Source organism: Globicephala melas, chromosome 8 (assembly GCF_963455315.2).
Source record: "Globicephala melas chromosome 8, mGloMel1.2, whole genome shotgun sequence".
Classification (NCBI taxonomy): domain Eukaryota; kingdom Metazoa; phylum Chordata; class Mammalia; order Artiodactyla; family Delphinidae; genus Globicephala; species Globicephala melas.
In genome coordinates this window covers 90,926,945-90,942,662 of record NC_083321.1, presented here as the reverse complement: position 1 = coordinate 90,942,662, position 15,718 = coordinate 90,926,945, and the positions used below count along the sequence as shown (strand labels likewise).

Genomic DNA, 15,718 nt, shown 5'->3' with positions numbered 1-15,718 from the left:
CGCTTTGCACATTGTGCAGGATTGAAATCTATCAGTTAAATGACAAGAGGTGATCAGCCAACCCTATGGTGTTCATTCAACTTTTAGAGAAACAGCTCTTCCCAGCACGACTGACCTTCTTAAACAGACCTGCATTTGAGGACTTAACCAGTTAGAAATCTCTGAGCAAAACCTATGCTGTGTGAGCCGTCCTTGAAGGTCAGGCCTTTATGCTTGGCTGACCACCCCCCATATCTGGACCTTCTGATGAGAAATTCTGAGAAAGCAAAACAAACTTGGGTATGGGGCAGTATCCCTCCCCACCCTAACCCACCTCCCCCTGCCCTCCCTGTCACTGGCACAAAGGGAAAAGTTCATAAAATTAGTTAAAGGGCCAGATACACCAACAATCATGAGAAATCAATTAGGTAAAAAACTTCCACTTTCCAAGGTAATGCCCCATGGTGCTCACTGCATCTCAGACACTGCACTCCATTAAGCTCAGTTATTTGTAGGTTTCATCATTAATTGAGCACTTCCTGACTTTTATCGATTATTCTCAGAGCTTTAAGGCTATTTTAATGTAGTTCAAGAGATTTTTGTTCTATTCTTTTTAAGATGCTTTAAGTTCTGAGCTTTCTATAATTAACTCCAGGGTCAAATGTAATCATAAGATTCCTGAATTCTGTGAGATCTTTGAAGAGATACTAATCATTTATCTCAAGACTCCAGGCTTCTGTTTTCTAGGTCCCTTCAGTAACATTTGTGTAGTTATTGACTCTAATAGTTGTAGGTCTTGGAGTTGGGTGGGGTATTCAAGGTAAAAAATATGTCCCCCTGGGCTTCCCTGGTGGCGCAGTGGTTGAGAGTCCGCCTGCCGATGCAGGGGACGTGGGTTCGTGCCCCAGTCCTGGAGGATCCCACATGCCGCAGAGCGGCTGGGCCCGTGAGCCATGGCCGCTGGGCCTGCGCGTCTGGAGCCTGTGCTCCGTGACGGGAGAGGCCACAACAGTGAGAGGCCCGCGTACCACACACACAAAAAAATAACAGAAAAAAAAATATGTCCCCTGAGCTGAAAAATGAGAAATTAATTTAGGGAGCCAGTCCTGATCTTAGGATACTAGTATTTGAACATGTATTTCTCTATGGAGAAAGAAAGTGAAGGTGATCTCTTTTTGTGGTATAATAAAGAGACACTTGGAATAGGACTCTAGCATTCGTGTGACAGGAAACAGAGATGCCTGTGTACTGTGAGAAACAACCACTGTCTTACTAGTTCAGGGATAGTGTTCAAGCCAGCAATGTCCCAGTAGGATGCTATTGACCAGCAGTGAATGAGAAGTATACCTACAGCCAAGAAATTAGGGGAGAAAAAAAAGGAAGTAAGAATAGTATAATATATATGTGTGTGTGTGTGTGTGTGTGTGTGTGTGTATAAATATATGATCATCATATATAATATATGATTCCTTAGCAGGTAGAGAGAAGTGATAATCCAGGTTGATTCCTATAAAATGCATTTATAAATACATGCTCCAACTTGTCTAAAACCCTCACAGCATCCTCCCAAAGGGATCTGACCCCTCTTTTCAACAGCATACTCTCCAGCCCACAGCAAAAAGCTTTAATGAAAGCCAAAGTAATATCTAGAATTTTACTTAACAGGGGGAGAAAGTCTTCCAGGTCAGTTGTCAGGATAGAAAAGGCAATAGAATATGATTGGAGTTACAAAGCAGGGGACCACATTTCCAAGGAGATGAGGATACAGAACTGACTTTATTCAAGTGACTTATGGGTAAAAGCCAGCTTCTTCCATATAACAACCATGTGACTTAGATTCATTTGAGAATTATCCTGAGATGCTCATGTTGGAGATCTGGGCCTAGAAAAATGTTGTGGTTTGATAACTTGGCAACTTAAATGACAAGACGTCCTGGGTTGTGACCATTGTACTGGTCTTAAAAGTTTTCATACTGGATTTCTTTCCATACTTCTCTTTTCTTTTCTAAAAAGGAAAAAAACTAATTTTACAAAATGTTTTCCCTTTGAAGACTCATTAAAATATTTTATTCAAGCTTGTGTTGCTAGAGTATGTATGAAGTATATCAGTTGTTTATGTATGTTGACCTTTTGTTCTTACCAATATCTGATTAGAATAAGCATGTGTTGGGAGGTTAGAAGTGCATGGGCATGATTCAAAAGCAAATGGATTTTCTCCAAAAAGAAACCAAACAACAGTCAGCCACAATGTGTCTTTAAGGATATAATTGATAGTACAGTAAAGATAAATGTGAGTGTAAGAGTGGGATTCCTAGACTAGGGCGATGGAAGGGATCTTTGAAGAAAGATCTTGAGCATTTGTGTTTTTGGAGCTCATCCTTAAGGCCTGGACAGGAAGAATCCTGTGTTATGTGTGCATGTTGAGAAATGCAAAAAACACTCTGCCAAATCCTGGTACCACATGGTCTGAAATTTATGGCAGAAATGCATGAGTGACGTTAAGCACGGATGGTGTACTCGTTCCTATGATTATTGATGTGTGGGTGCGTGTGATGGTTTTTATTTGTTTGTTCCAATGTGGGGCGCTTCTCTGTAAGTGTCTTGTGCCTTGTTCTTTTTCTGCCCTGTGTGTCCCCTCTCCCTTCCCCCACCCACCTCCCTCGTGTGAGGTTTTGGGTGACAGCATGCCCATGGTCTGGAATAGTGCTTGTGCTTTTGCTGCACTGTAGTCAGCTGGCTTCCTCTGGGTTTGGGGTTCTCTCTCTCTGTCTCTCTCTCTCTCTGTCTCTCTCTCTGTCTTTCTCTTTCTCTGTCTCTCCCCCCACTCTGCCCCACCGCTATTTCATTATTTTCAAGTCTACCCGTCCTTTTGCTTGCTACCTCTTGGTACATTAGAAGCTGATGATCTCATGAATTTATAATCCCAAATGAGTTATTAACTAGTTTTTAATTTAGTATGCAATTGTAGTGAGACTCAAACTGGGAACCCCTCTGACATAATTTTTCACTTTCAGTTTTGGTTTCAAAATGTTTGGCCTGTGCTAGATACATGCTTATCCCCTAGACCTCTGCCCTTAGGCAACTACCCCAGGGATCTCCCTTTCCCTGACTTACTTCATAAGTCGTGCAAGCCGTGATGGAATTCTAAAAGCACATGAAATTTCTTATCTTTCTATTCAATTGTGGGGAAATTCTGAAGCCCATTTTAAAGAAAAATAGCCAGCAGTGCGCATTATTACAACCTCTATGTCCACCATCCGTGTATGCACCCCTCTGCACATCTCTCTGTATGAGTACACAACAGTGGCATTCGAAGGCTGTCATTCAGTCAAGGGACTCTGCAGACATTGTATGTTCTACTCAAGAACAAAGCTAAAGAGGTTTACGAATGGCTGCAGGACCTGAAGATTGTGTTTCAGCCTTGATATGCAGTTTGGAAACAATGTGCTACTGTTTAACGGCGTGAACCAAATTTCTGCTAATGGGACCAAGGGAAAAACTCTCCACAAAAGCTGACAAAGCAGGAAGAACAGGATGACTGACTGAGCATTTAGATTAAAACTGCCGGGGCATCTGAACTCTTATGGCTGGTGATGGAAGTAACAGATTCCATAATATGGCCAAGTGATCAGACATATGCTGCTTAGGTAAGAGAGAGACCATCGCCTATTTTTTCATAATGGGAATGATACTAGGGCCAGTGGGAAGTTTTTTTGTTTCCTAGAGGTTTTATTTGATCATTCTGTTTTAAAATTTTAAGGAAAAAAAAAAAAAAGAAGGAAACCCTGATGAATTGAGCCCCAAGCATTTAGATTTTACTTGACCTTGACCTTGAATTTAACTAACTCTAGGATTTCTTGCTGTTTCTAATTTTTGAGGTTTTCCTTAACCTGGTTCAAAATTGCTACGCCATACATACCATTTTTAGAAGCCAGCGATTTCTGCTGGAAAGAAGTAACCATACCAACAGCAGAAGCACTGTCTGAGGAGGCTCAGGGCACGTGCAGCACGTGATTGATAGCATCACGAAGGAGCAAAAATCACGTCTGCGGAAGAGACGATTCTCGTGCGTGTATTAAATTATCATGTTTGCACCTTAGGATTTCATTAATTGCTCAAAAGAAAATCCCATATGGACCAAAAGTAAACTTTCATTTGTTTAACAAAGTTTAAAGAAATGTGTTGAATACATTTTAATTGAAGTGACCAGGAAGGGCTTGAGCGGATGATATGAAAAGTTCAAGAGAAAAACCCAGAAGTAATTTCCCACTTATTGTTAAATGGTGGAGCTTCCTTTTGAAGACTATTCTCTGCCTCACAAAATGCATCTTTTTCTTTGAGAAAAATGAAAGCTGTATAATTTTTATCACGAAAGAAAACTACCTAAGTCAAAGTAATTTTAGGAGGTAAATTTTGCTTGTACACTCAGTGCTTCAGTAAACTCTTCCTAATTATATTTATTTTGAAATTATCCAGCTATGGCGGAGCACTATAGATTCATAAAATACAATAGTAGTGCAAAAACAAATTTAACCACTAACCTAGATGGCTTCCCACTTTTGGATATAATCTGAGCTGTAGATTCCAGAGGATTTGGTATATTTTAAAGTTTATGCCATTAAAAATGACAGTTTCATCTTTAATGAGGTGTGTATAAACTGTCTGTCGCTTTTTAATGGGAAACTTTGCATATCAATGATATTTCATAAACATATTTGTCTTTATTTTTTTTAAATTAGCTTTCTAATGCCCTCCCCAGGGAAACAAGCCTTCAGCAGGAAAACTGCCTACTTGAAACATCCTCGTTCAATATGGTTCAGTGGGTGCCAAGCATGTGTGTTGCATGCTTTGATATTCATTGGGCCACGTAGAAGTGAGGGATTAGCCTCCTGAGAACTGCAAATTCATAATTAACTACAGAGGAGAACTTTATGTTGCCCATTTATAACAATTATTCAAATAATTGTATTCATCGGTCTTTATACAATGAATAAAGCCAATTAGAAATAGGAACACTTTCAACCAATCAGATTTCAGAACCAGTGGATAACATCCCTACTCAGTTGCCTCTATAATTTATTGCATTACTCATTGCTTTCCCATAGTTGCCTAAATCCATAGTTTGGGAACATCCATGGACTTCAAATCATCCCATTTTTAATTGGCACGTGCCATTGAATATTGGCAAGGGTCATGATGGAAATTCTTCAAGAGCTGGTATGACGCTTTCTTTCACAGCACCAACCTAGCTCTCAATATTCTTTTGGCTTCTTTATAAAACAACTCACAAAATCCAACCTTTTACTGTCCATTTCTACATTAAGTGTTTCTGTTGATTTGGGAGCTTCTGAATAGTGCGGTCAGTTTGACATTGCTTGTTTCCAGAACATTTGTTTTAGTTGGTAGTTCACTAAGCATTACTCCCAAATCATTAATTCAGCAAATACTTACTGAGCTTACCTTTTGCGCTCGGCTATAAGAGAAGAGAAAGATGAACAAAGAAACAAGGCATGCCCCTCATTCCTGTTTAATAGGTCCACAAGTATCTTCAAAAGTGACAAATCTCATCAGAGAAGGATTAGCCAGTTGTTGTGCCAATGAGAAGACCTGGAGGTCTGCACAAACCAGACACGACTTTGTGGTGTTTTTAACTTCATTAAAGGAGCAGCCTGCAAATACAGGAAGAGGAGAGGGAGGCCATCTCCTAACTGAGCCCCCCATGGTTTATCTGCTTTCCCCGTCACCTCTTTTCCTTCCAGGCAGAGCTAGCCGAGAGCCATCCCAGCTGGCCAACATCGGTGCTAACTCGGATACAGGCATTTCAAGCTCCACTCGATTATCTCCTGACCTAACTGCTTTTTCAGCTTTGAGGGTTTCATTTTTTCAGGAATACCACTGATTTTTGAAATTCTCTTTTTGAAAAAAAAAACCATTTTGCAAATCAGATTTTCTGATGAAGGCAAACTGCAGTTAGCAGATGCCATACCATTTTGAAATCGATGATCCCAGATCATCATCAATTGATAATGAACTGTGTTTGTCATTCTTGCCCAAGGATTTCAATTTACAGTGAAATGTGAACTAAAACTTACATACATCCGTATGTAACATCTCAATCTATTTGTATTTAAGAGATCTATCAGAACATCAATAGCTAACAATCAGGCTTTATTTTTTTTGCTTTCTGCATGCTGTTATGAATGAGTGATTAGAAACATTCACCTTCATGTTTCATGTGCTTTGAAAGTGGAGACTGAGGAATCTTTCTGCCTCAATTGTGTATCTATAACAAAATGAAATGATTGGAGAAACGTACTTACGGATTAATACATTCAAGCTATCCATGAAAGAGAGAGAGATGGCAAGAGATTTGGCTCATGTTTTTTTTTAAGACATTCATCCTCAGTTCTTAAGTGTTTTGTTTATGTCCCTTGAGGAATGAAAAGAAAAACGATTTGTTTTTACTTGTAAGGCCTTACTCAGTTGCCCAATTCCGCAGAAGAACTGGACAGTGAGGACCTCTCAGGTAAGGGCTAGTCATTAGGTAAAAGGCTCTGCAGTGTCCAACCTGTGGGCCCTCCATCCACTTCCACAACACAGCCATTTGGATCGCTGAGCAGTCAATTCGCAATTGTGGATTTTAAGACTCAAGAAAAAACAGATTTTTATTAACACTTTCTTCCTCCCCCCACCCCTCTTCCCTGTGTATTTTCAGGTTGTATATTGTGTGTATATTTCAGATTGGGGGCTGACCGCTGTAAAGACCTCCAGGTCAATAATGACCTCCAGGTTGAATCATCTTTGGGATTGAACCAAAGCCACTCTGTTCAGTGGCTTAAAATAATTTTTATGTTCTAGGCATGTAATGGTTCATGAGAAATTTGTTTTATTTCAAAGCTATTTAAGGATGTTGGATTATGAGACAAGATCTTTATTAAAAAAAAAAACCTCATATTGACCATCTCCTTCTGTGGAATAGACTAGAAAAGCCAGGTCATAGTTAATCTTAGAAGGGGGGGAGGGGAGGGGAAGGAAGGAAAGAGGGGGCAATTGTTTTGTCACACACCATGATGCAAACTAATTATCCACCTCAGACCTTTTTCACAGCACACTGAGCTCTTGCAAAAGTAGGTTTCATGCTTGATTCCAGGATTTAGGTGTTACTAATCCAAAATAAGAAGCATATCCTATAAAGGAGGGGAAGGAGATTTAAAATGGTCAGAGCTAAACAATTATATGTGCTCCCATGATGTTGTGGGACTTCACTGCCAACCAGCTGCAGCTTTTGAAACATTCTGATCAGTTGCTTCTTAATAAGTCAATAAGGAAGGGCCCTTCCTCATCAGGAGAAACCAAGGCAGAGGACTGTAGATGCTGACTCCAGCCTTTTGGAAACAAGGGTTCCATGTTGCCCTTCTTGAAGAGATTTCACTGCAGCTCCCTTGAATAGCTGGTTGCTAAGGTGCAGCTTTAACTACAGGTCTTACCCAGTGAGAGAATAAGATGGTACCACTATCTTTCACAAGCGATAGATTTCTTGCCTCCTCTGTGCTTCTGTCAAACCTCAGGGACGCCTTTATTTTTCTGCTATGTAGCATGTCCCAGTTTGAACCTGGCTGATGGATTTTCCCACAGAGTGGAAGCCCCAGGAGGCCATATTGGTTTTGTTCACTGCTGTACACCTGTCGTATCATAAGCACGCAGTTGATACTTGTTGGACGAATAAATGAATTCCAAACCCCAAGGAGTTTAGATAGATAAATAAATAGAAGATTAGAAACGTAGCCAGCCATCAAAGGAGTGTTTTATTTTTGCCTCTTGGTGGTGGTATATTTAGAGAAGTTTCAAAAATGTTAGCTTGATTTTTTTTGGGAAATAAGAGCAAATGAGTCCTTCTCCCTGCTTGGAATATCATGCTGAGTGTAAGAAGACTGACTCCTCAGTTCCGATCCTGGCCCTAAATAAAACGGCCCTCTGACACAGTGGCAATTGTATCTTCTCAAGGATCCGAAGAAGGGACCAAGTTCTCCTTGGCCCTGATCCCTCTCAGCATATCAGCCAGACAGGATCACTCATATGCAGGAGTCATTTTTCTCCTCTTTAGGAAAATGGGACGAAATCAGCCCTTATCCCTTCCCCGAGCATCATCAAGGAAGGAATACTCCAGGTCTCTCTGCTCTGCACCAAGTCAGAGGCAGCCTTGCTGCAGCTCTATCAATCACCCCTGAGTCGGGAGTGATAAGCCAACAACTGTTTGTGTTCATAATAATTTGGTTAAATTAATAATTACGTTGTCCCCCTCCCCTCCCCCGTCCAGGAACGCTGTCGTTGTATATTGCGAGGGAGCCATAAGTCAAGTAGAACCCTGACGATCTGTCAGGCTGGGGCCGGGCTGCCTTTGCATCTGGTTTGATGAACTAATCAAAAACTGATTAGCACCTTTGTTCAAAGGGGATGCTGATTAATCAATTACTATTGATTGTGAGCATGGCTTCACTCGGCAGCAAAGAGACATCTGAAGGGGAAAAAAAAAACACCCGATAAAAATTGAGCAGCTGTCATAGTGTTTAAATTTATTAAAACAAAATACATTACTTTTTATGAAGCTGTCTTGAAATGGGTCACTGAAGGAGAGCATATTGATTGAGAAAGGATGAACTTCTTAAATTTCTGTAGCCTAGAGACTGAATTCAATTATAATACAAGACAAACAGGTTAACACCCGTCTTAAACAGTCCATCAATAAATTAGAGGAGGTGTTGTACATTTAATGCTAAGCTGTGGTAATGAATAATATTACCATCCGTTCCCTGCTCCATCTGGGTAGAAACTTCATTCTTTCCTTATTATGGATAAATGTTATATCCTGCGTTTCCTTCACAATAATGATGGTCCGTCTTCTGCCGGCCCCTTGTCCCGCTTCCTCCCCCATACACCAGTGCCACCTCAGCTAATGCCGGTTTCCTCAGCACCATATGGTGCCCCAGCCTCACCCGGCAAAGCAAGTGGCCCAGCTGATCCTCCTCTTTAATCTGCATTAAAAAATTATGCTTGTGTGTAGTTCAGTGATTTAATTATTGGAGGACCTGGGGAGCTTCTCCAGTTCCACTTTGAACCCTTTCATTGACTTTTTGGGTGTTAACTTTATTGATGACGGATCCACAAGAGTTTTGCGTTGCTTTATCAATTACATCTGCTATTTCCCCGTGACAGCTGGTGGTTATTGCCACCCATGTGGAATAGAATAGCTTCAAGCCTATTTATCCTTCTATTTTATTTTAAAACTTTAAAAACAATGCCTCCAACTGCCTCCCTCCCTTCAGCAATGGAAGGTCCTTCGGGGACTGTTTAGTGGAGTGTGGTGGTGAATATGCCGCGTGCCAGGGAATGGCCCTCCGGCACAATCAGAGCAATCCGTCAGGCTTCTGCTTTGGAAGCAAAGGCACCAACAAGAAATTTCAGAGCTCTCGTGCTTCCCGGAGAGAGACACGTTTTCAACTCTGGCCCTACATACAAGAAAGTGATCTGGAAAAATCAACATCTCCCTCACAGTCCATAGAAAAGTACGGATGGAAGGCAGATTCTAAGTGGCTTTGATAATCCATGCCAGGTGTTAAGGAAGAATCTAGGTGAGCCGGCTATAGTCCCTTAAGTGGATTACAGAGGAAACGGGCTCAAAATATGGTCTAGATGTAGTTCATGGAAGCACTTAAAGGCCTTCAGATCCAGATGATCAGTTCTGGGGTGGGATATAAGACCATCTGGCTGTTGTGAGTGTCCGCAAAGTCCGGCTGAACTTGCTTGAAATGTGTGTAAGAAACTGTCAATAGACATAGCATTTGGGGGGACTCTTTCCTTACTGGCTCCCACGTAAAGTATGGCCCAGACTTGGCAAACAGGCAATTGCATTTTTTTGTTAGGCTAGTAGTAATATTGATGATGATAAAGAAAAACATCAAAAACCAGCTGGACTATGTAGACAAATTCAAGATCTGGCCCCTAAATCGCAGGTGAGGTCTCATTTAGCTTGTATTTGTATAGTATTTGACCGCTCAGGAAGCTTATGCACACATAGGATCTCATTTGATCCGCATTCATTCAACAATTGTTTGAGCTCCTCCTGTGTGCTGTGCTCAGGCCTGGGCACCAGGGATGCAGCAGTGAACAAGACCAACCAGGGGCTGGAGCTGCCCTGGATTTCACGTGCCAGGATCCTGCCCTCATACAGTTACATTCCAGTCAGGGAGACAAGCTCAAAACACAAGATAATGTCAGACTAATGCTGTGGGAAAAAATAAACCTGGGTAAAGTGAAAGTGAGTGACTGGGGCTGGGAAGAGGTGGAGGGTAGCCTAGAAATGCTCACCAGGGGAGGCCACTGGGACAGGAAGACCAAGAGATGAGCATGAGCCAGCCATGGGAGGATCGTCATGAAAATCCTGGGAGACTGTTAAGGAAGAGGTTGTTTACAAATGAGGGAACTGGGGCTCCAGAGGTTAAAATAATTTACTCAAGAGACAGAATCAGAATTTAAACATATGGGTCTTCCCGGTTCTTCAGGAAACAGAGACTTAGGTTGCCATGGCTCACGGGCCCAGCCGCTCCACGGCATGTGGGATCTTCCCGGACCGGGGCACGAACCCGCGTACCCTGCATCGGCAGGCGGACTCTCAACCACTGCGCCACCAGGGAAGCCCGAGACTTAGGTTTAAAGTGGTTATCCTTCCTCTGTGAGATCCACACTTCCTTTGCCCTGGTATCTTCTTGGGAACTCTTTCCCTCTTGGACCCTTTTCGATTCAGTCTGTGCATCCAAGGAATGAAGCAGGGAATGTTGAGCTCTCCAGAGCCCATCAGGTAGAGAGCCACGTGCTGACGACGGGGAAAGATCTCTTCCAGCGTTGAATCACGCTCGTTCCCATTCAAAGGGGACCTTAAACTCTGCTCAGATGTTTTCAGTGCCATTGTCCCATTGATCTCCTAAATTATGGTATGGATTTCCCACTGAGACGGTCCTAAATGCCATGGGAAAGTATTGAGTTGCAGAAGGTTAAAACGAGTAGATTACCTTATTTTATAATTCCTTTTAGTACAAGGCAGTGGACTGACAAATCATATTGGGTCCGTGCCAGCTTGGCCATGACTTTGCCACCATGATGTAAGTTTGAATTTCATGGTATTGCTGATCTTCCCATAATCCAACATGCTGCTGTTTCCCCCATGGGGAGGAAGGAGACCATCAAATAGGAAATTTTCCTCCAAATTAAAGAGTTGGCAGGCTACAACACGAAATATGAATTCCAGTTCTACAGGTTGGACACTGCTTTGGGGTGACTTCACCATATTCATTAATCCATCCTCACACCCCCAAATGCCTGAGGTCCACTGAAGCATCTTTCTCCAGAGAGAGATTCTAGTGGGAAATGTATGTTTAGAAATACTTTTACAACCCTGTTCTCTTTATCAGATGTATACTCCTTTAAGGAAAACTCCAGTCTCATCCTCAGTGCCTTCCTGTTGCTTAAAATGGAAAAGGCAATCACACTTCTAAGTCCTTATTGTTAGATGAATAGGGAGGACTTGGGAGTGTGCCTTGTGGTCTCTTTGGTGATGATTAATGTCTTTGGGAGGATTTGCATCAAGTCATTTCCACTGTTGGTTACATTAACAAAATCAAGTTACTTGAGAAGGGAGAAAAATCAACATTAAAAAAAAAATCTTGTTCTCATATTTAGCTGACAGCAAGAGCTTAATATCCTGATACTTAAATGGTACACCTGAGTGATAACTTGGACTGGGCGGCTCACAGGACTGCCAGGCTCACAGCCTTGACCACCACCCAGGACCACCAGTCACACTGTGTGCCATTCTACGTAAATGAAAAGAAGGGGTTTGGTGACTTCAACTCAGCTAGTGTCTATGGGGCATCTTACCCTCTGAGAACAATGCTGAGTGTGCAGTACGACCCTTACCCCAAGAGCTAGTAAGTATTTGCCTGGAATCAGTGATTGGAACTGGAATAAAGCCCTCTGTAGGCTTTATTACAGCAGATTTCAATTTGGCAAACACTTCTTGAGGGCCTATGATATGCCAAGCCCTGGCCCAGAGAGGCCCCTTCATATTCAGTGACGCACTGGCCTCTCAGAACACCCCTGTGAATTGTATGATGGTGTTCCATGGCTCAGAGTAGCTGATTGACCTGCCTGAAGTCTCACAGAAGAGCAGTGAAGCCCAGCTTCTAGGCCAGATCTGTGGGCAAGTCCAGTGCACTTCCCAGCGGGCCATACAGGATGTGAGGTCCTAACTCTTCCTGCATCTCCTGTTCGGGCCTGTTTCTGGAGGATAACATAGGCAGTAACCGCCTAAGAGCCCGTGTGCGGTACTTCTGATCTCAGTGAATACCTGCGGAGCTCTGGGTGGCAGGATGATGATGATGATGATGACTGCAGTTTTCCTTTAAGTAGCTTAACATAGTTCCTTTGAAACAGTAGCATAGCTGCAGTGACGTTGCTAGAATGAGATGCAGCCGAGGGTAGTCCTAGATGCCTGGGATGCTGTGTGAGAACCTTCATGATTTTTCTTGCCTTACATTTATTCCTTCCCTTCCACTTTCTCAGAAGACAGAAAAGAAATGTTATGCTGCACGGAGGCTAGTGTGCTCCAATATATATTAACATCTTAATGGGAAAGCTGTGCATGTACTGTATACATTTACTACTCTCTGACAAGAGGGAATTAAATGTCAGAAGGATTTGTAGCATCTATAATTGAATTGCTGCTGAGAAAAGCAAATCTTAAAGAAGAATAACATATTAGGATTAGCAAATAATGTGGCATTTTGTCAGCGCATGCCATTCAGTTTGTTCCCCTTCAGTAATAAAGTTGTGCTTTTTAAAATGCACACTTATTTTTGTTGCCATGGTGGGAGCTGCAATAGGTGATGAGAATGAGAAGCTGCGGTTTGCAGATGGTGCCAGGTTTGCGGCTTGGTTTTGTTTTGTCTTTGAGGTCAGATTTTGGTTTTGTCTCAGAGGTGGAAAATCCACTGTCAGGCTTTTTCTTTCTTTCTAGTAAGAAGTAACAAATGACATCATAGTCACTAAGCTTCCTATGCAATAGACTAATCCCTACAGCCCTAGGAAGCAGGGGGCAGCGATTCCACCATGAACACCGCTTCTCGAAGTTTCTAATTAAACTGGCTTGTCTAGCAGCCCAGGAAAAAGACTAGAACTAAAGCAAGTGACAGAACTGCTGTGAAAAGTCAACAGCTTCACTTTTTTCCCAGCTATTCATCGATAGAGAAATTACAGAAGGTTGAGCATATGAATTGTCCAATAAATAGAGGTAGGAAGACCCATCTCCTTAGAACCTCCCCTATGTTTTAGGTATTAATTTTGAAGATGAGACCTCAGGTAGTTTATAACCTTTGTTTAAAAATAGTATGTGCATTTAAGGGGAGTGTCTAGCTCTTCACAAGTTTTTAAGCGTGCTTTCTAGCCCAGGCCAAGGGTGGGTTGAAAGGTGAAGGAAAGCCAGGGCAGGGTGGTCCTCCCGCCCTCCGCCATGTGCTCGAACCGTATTACTGTATCACACTTCAGCTCCTCCGAGGTGGCAATGTGAGTGTCCGCCTGGGCTGAAGGTAGGCCGGCTGCAGCTGCAGCGGGCAGTCTGCTCAGCAGCCCCTCTGCCCACGTCGCTGTCTGCCAGGAGCTTGTCTAGGACATCCTGGCCATTCCCTAGCTATCCACGGATCTCTGCCTCGGGCAACAGAGCCTCCCAGGCTTTTCGCAGATCCATGATTAAGGCATTCATATGGCAGTTGATGTCAGGCATCCCGTGCCAGGTGGTAAAGTAGCCATAGCAACCGGGATCTGTTAGGCAGCGTGACTGCCGGAGCCCCGGCAGTCAGTCATTTGAGAAGTAAGAACAAGTAGAGAAAAGGAGGCCCCTGCAGGGAGGGGAAGGAGGCTGAAGTTCCACTAGCCGTCACTCTTCTTGTCAGACCCTAAGGAACGAGCGTCTTCAGAACTCCCCCTTGCGTATTGCCCACGAGGACAGGATCAAGCCAGGCCACCTGGCCCAAAGTAAAGAAAACTGAGCAGATTGGGCCATCACTCTTGGGAGAGTCTTTGAATTTTTTTGTCCTGGCGGTTTCTAAGATGCTAATGGGAACCCCATGTGGTTGAAGCTGTGACCCAAGCAGTAGTAGCCAACTTAGAATTCTGCAAGCAGCTCAGTAAACCCTCACCTGGAGCCAAGTTGTTCCAGCTTTTTGCCCAAAGAAGAGCTAACTCACGAATACTAAACAGTTCATGACTGAGCTGTCCTTAAAGAGTCTCGTGTTACACCTAGAGCCATAGACGGGGCTGCAGCACGGGACAGTGCAGGCAGGAAGGATTGGGCCCCAACTCTGAGTTGACACTTCCCAGCATCTACAAAGTGCCCCTGAAAATCAGGCTCATGGAAGGACAACGCCTCAGTTACTTGAAATCCCGTGTGAAGTGATCCGGGATGGCATTCCACAGTCCAGTCGGAACGTGTCACCCAAACTTGCTTGGTTCTTCAAGGCTGGAATAACCTCTGTGCCATAAATGTACACCAAGTCAAAATGTGGCTTTCCTCTTTGCGGTGACGGGGAAAAGCTAAGTCCCAGCAGGACGAACACTGTTACACCCGTTACTGAGAGGAGCAATCGTGTCTCTTAGAGACAGGAAAACACTCCCTCTGAACCAAAGAGCTGTCCACGTGCCTGAGGATCGGCCATGTTGCTAGTGTTTAGTTTTCAGTGTAGAAGCTGAGGACAGCTGCAGAATCTGTAGGTCTCCTTCTCTGCCTGATTCAGAAAAGTAGCCCGAGATCTGGAGAGGATGTCCCCCGTCACGTTCATGGGACCTGAGGGAAAGGGTCTGCACCCCAAGAGGAGAGGGATCTGTGGATGATGGTGAAAGTCATAGACTCTCCCAGGGTTTTGTCTTCGAGGTAATCGCTCACGGAACTGGCCAGAGCTTTTGCTCTGTGAGCAGAACAGGAAAGGCCACAGAGCCGATGGACTTTGTCAGAGCCGTGCTCCTGTTGGTGGCTGATACTACCCTGGGTTCCAGTTTGCATCCTACTACTCCCTTAGCCCGGTGCCTCTCTGTGTAGAATCTTGTGTTACTGCTTTGTGCAGTGAGCCAGGCACCAGTCCACAGCCTCTAGGGGTAGGTAACCAGCCTCCAACTATACCCCTCACCACCTTGGACCAATCAACGGCACTGTAAAAACTCCCCACCCAACCCACACGTGGACACACAAAAAGGAGTGAGGCGAGTCTGGAAACAGCGCCACTCTTCATAGCGGACGCCAGGCCATGCCAGGCGCTGGAGGATGGCCAGGACTGCATCAGTGCCCGCTGCAGTAAACCCCGGGGCAGGCCAGGGGCGGGAAGAGGCGGGACAGAGCTGCAACCCACATTGTGCCCTGTAAATGCAGCATCACTTACCTTCTGGGTCCGTCTGCAGTGACTGAAGGCAGGGAAGATGTCTCGGGGATGAACTGGTGGTAGTAAACTTTCTGATCAAAGTGAATATCAGAAGATAGCTGGAGAGATTACCCCTATAAATAAGTAACTGTAAAATATGTATGTCCTTGAGGGTAGGGAAGATAACTAGAACCCAGGTATTTAATGTGGGCACAGGGCAGGGAGGAAAGAGCCGCACTGAGCCTCTTCAGCTCTGAGGTTCATGGGGAGCAAAGGTCAAA

General features: G+C 43.6%; 1 protein-coding gene across 12 annotated transcripts in view; it reads left to right on the top strand.

Annotated features, from left to right (window-relative positions):
* The window catches only part of CADM1 (cell adhesion molecule 1), a 341,221-nt gene that overhangs the window by 307,871 nt on the left and 17,632 nt on the right, over positions 1-15,718 (top strand). For 5 of the 12 annotated variants that reach the window (XM_060304075.1, XM_060304078.2, XM_060304080.1 and 2 more), the window contains one exon: positions 6,452-6,505. The exons of the other annotated variants lie outside the window; for them this stretch is intronic. In XM_060304075.1, the coding sequence (XP_060160058.1) occupies positions 6,452-6,505 (54 nt within the window). The remainder of the gene's footprint in view (positions 1-6,451; positions 6,506-15,718) is intronic. 12 annotated transcript variants of the gene reach the window in all.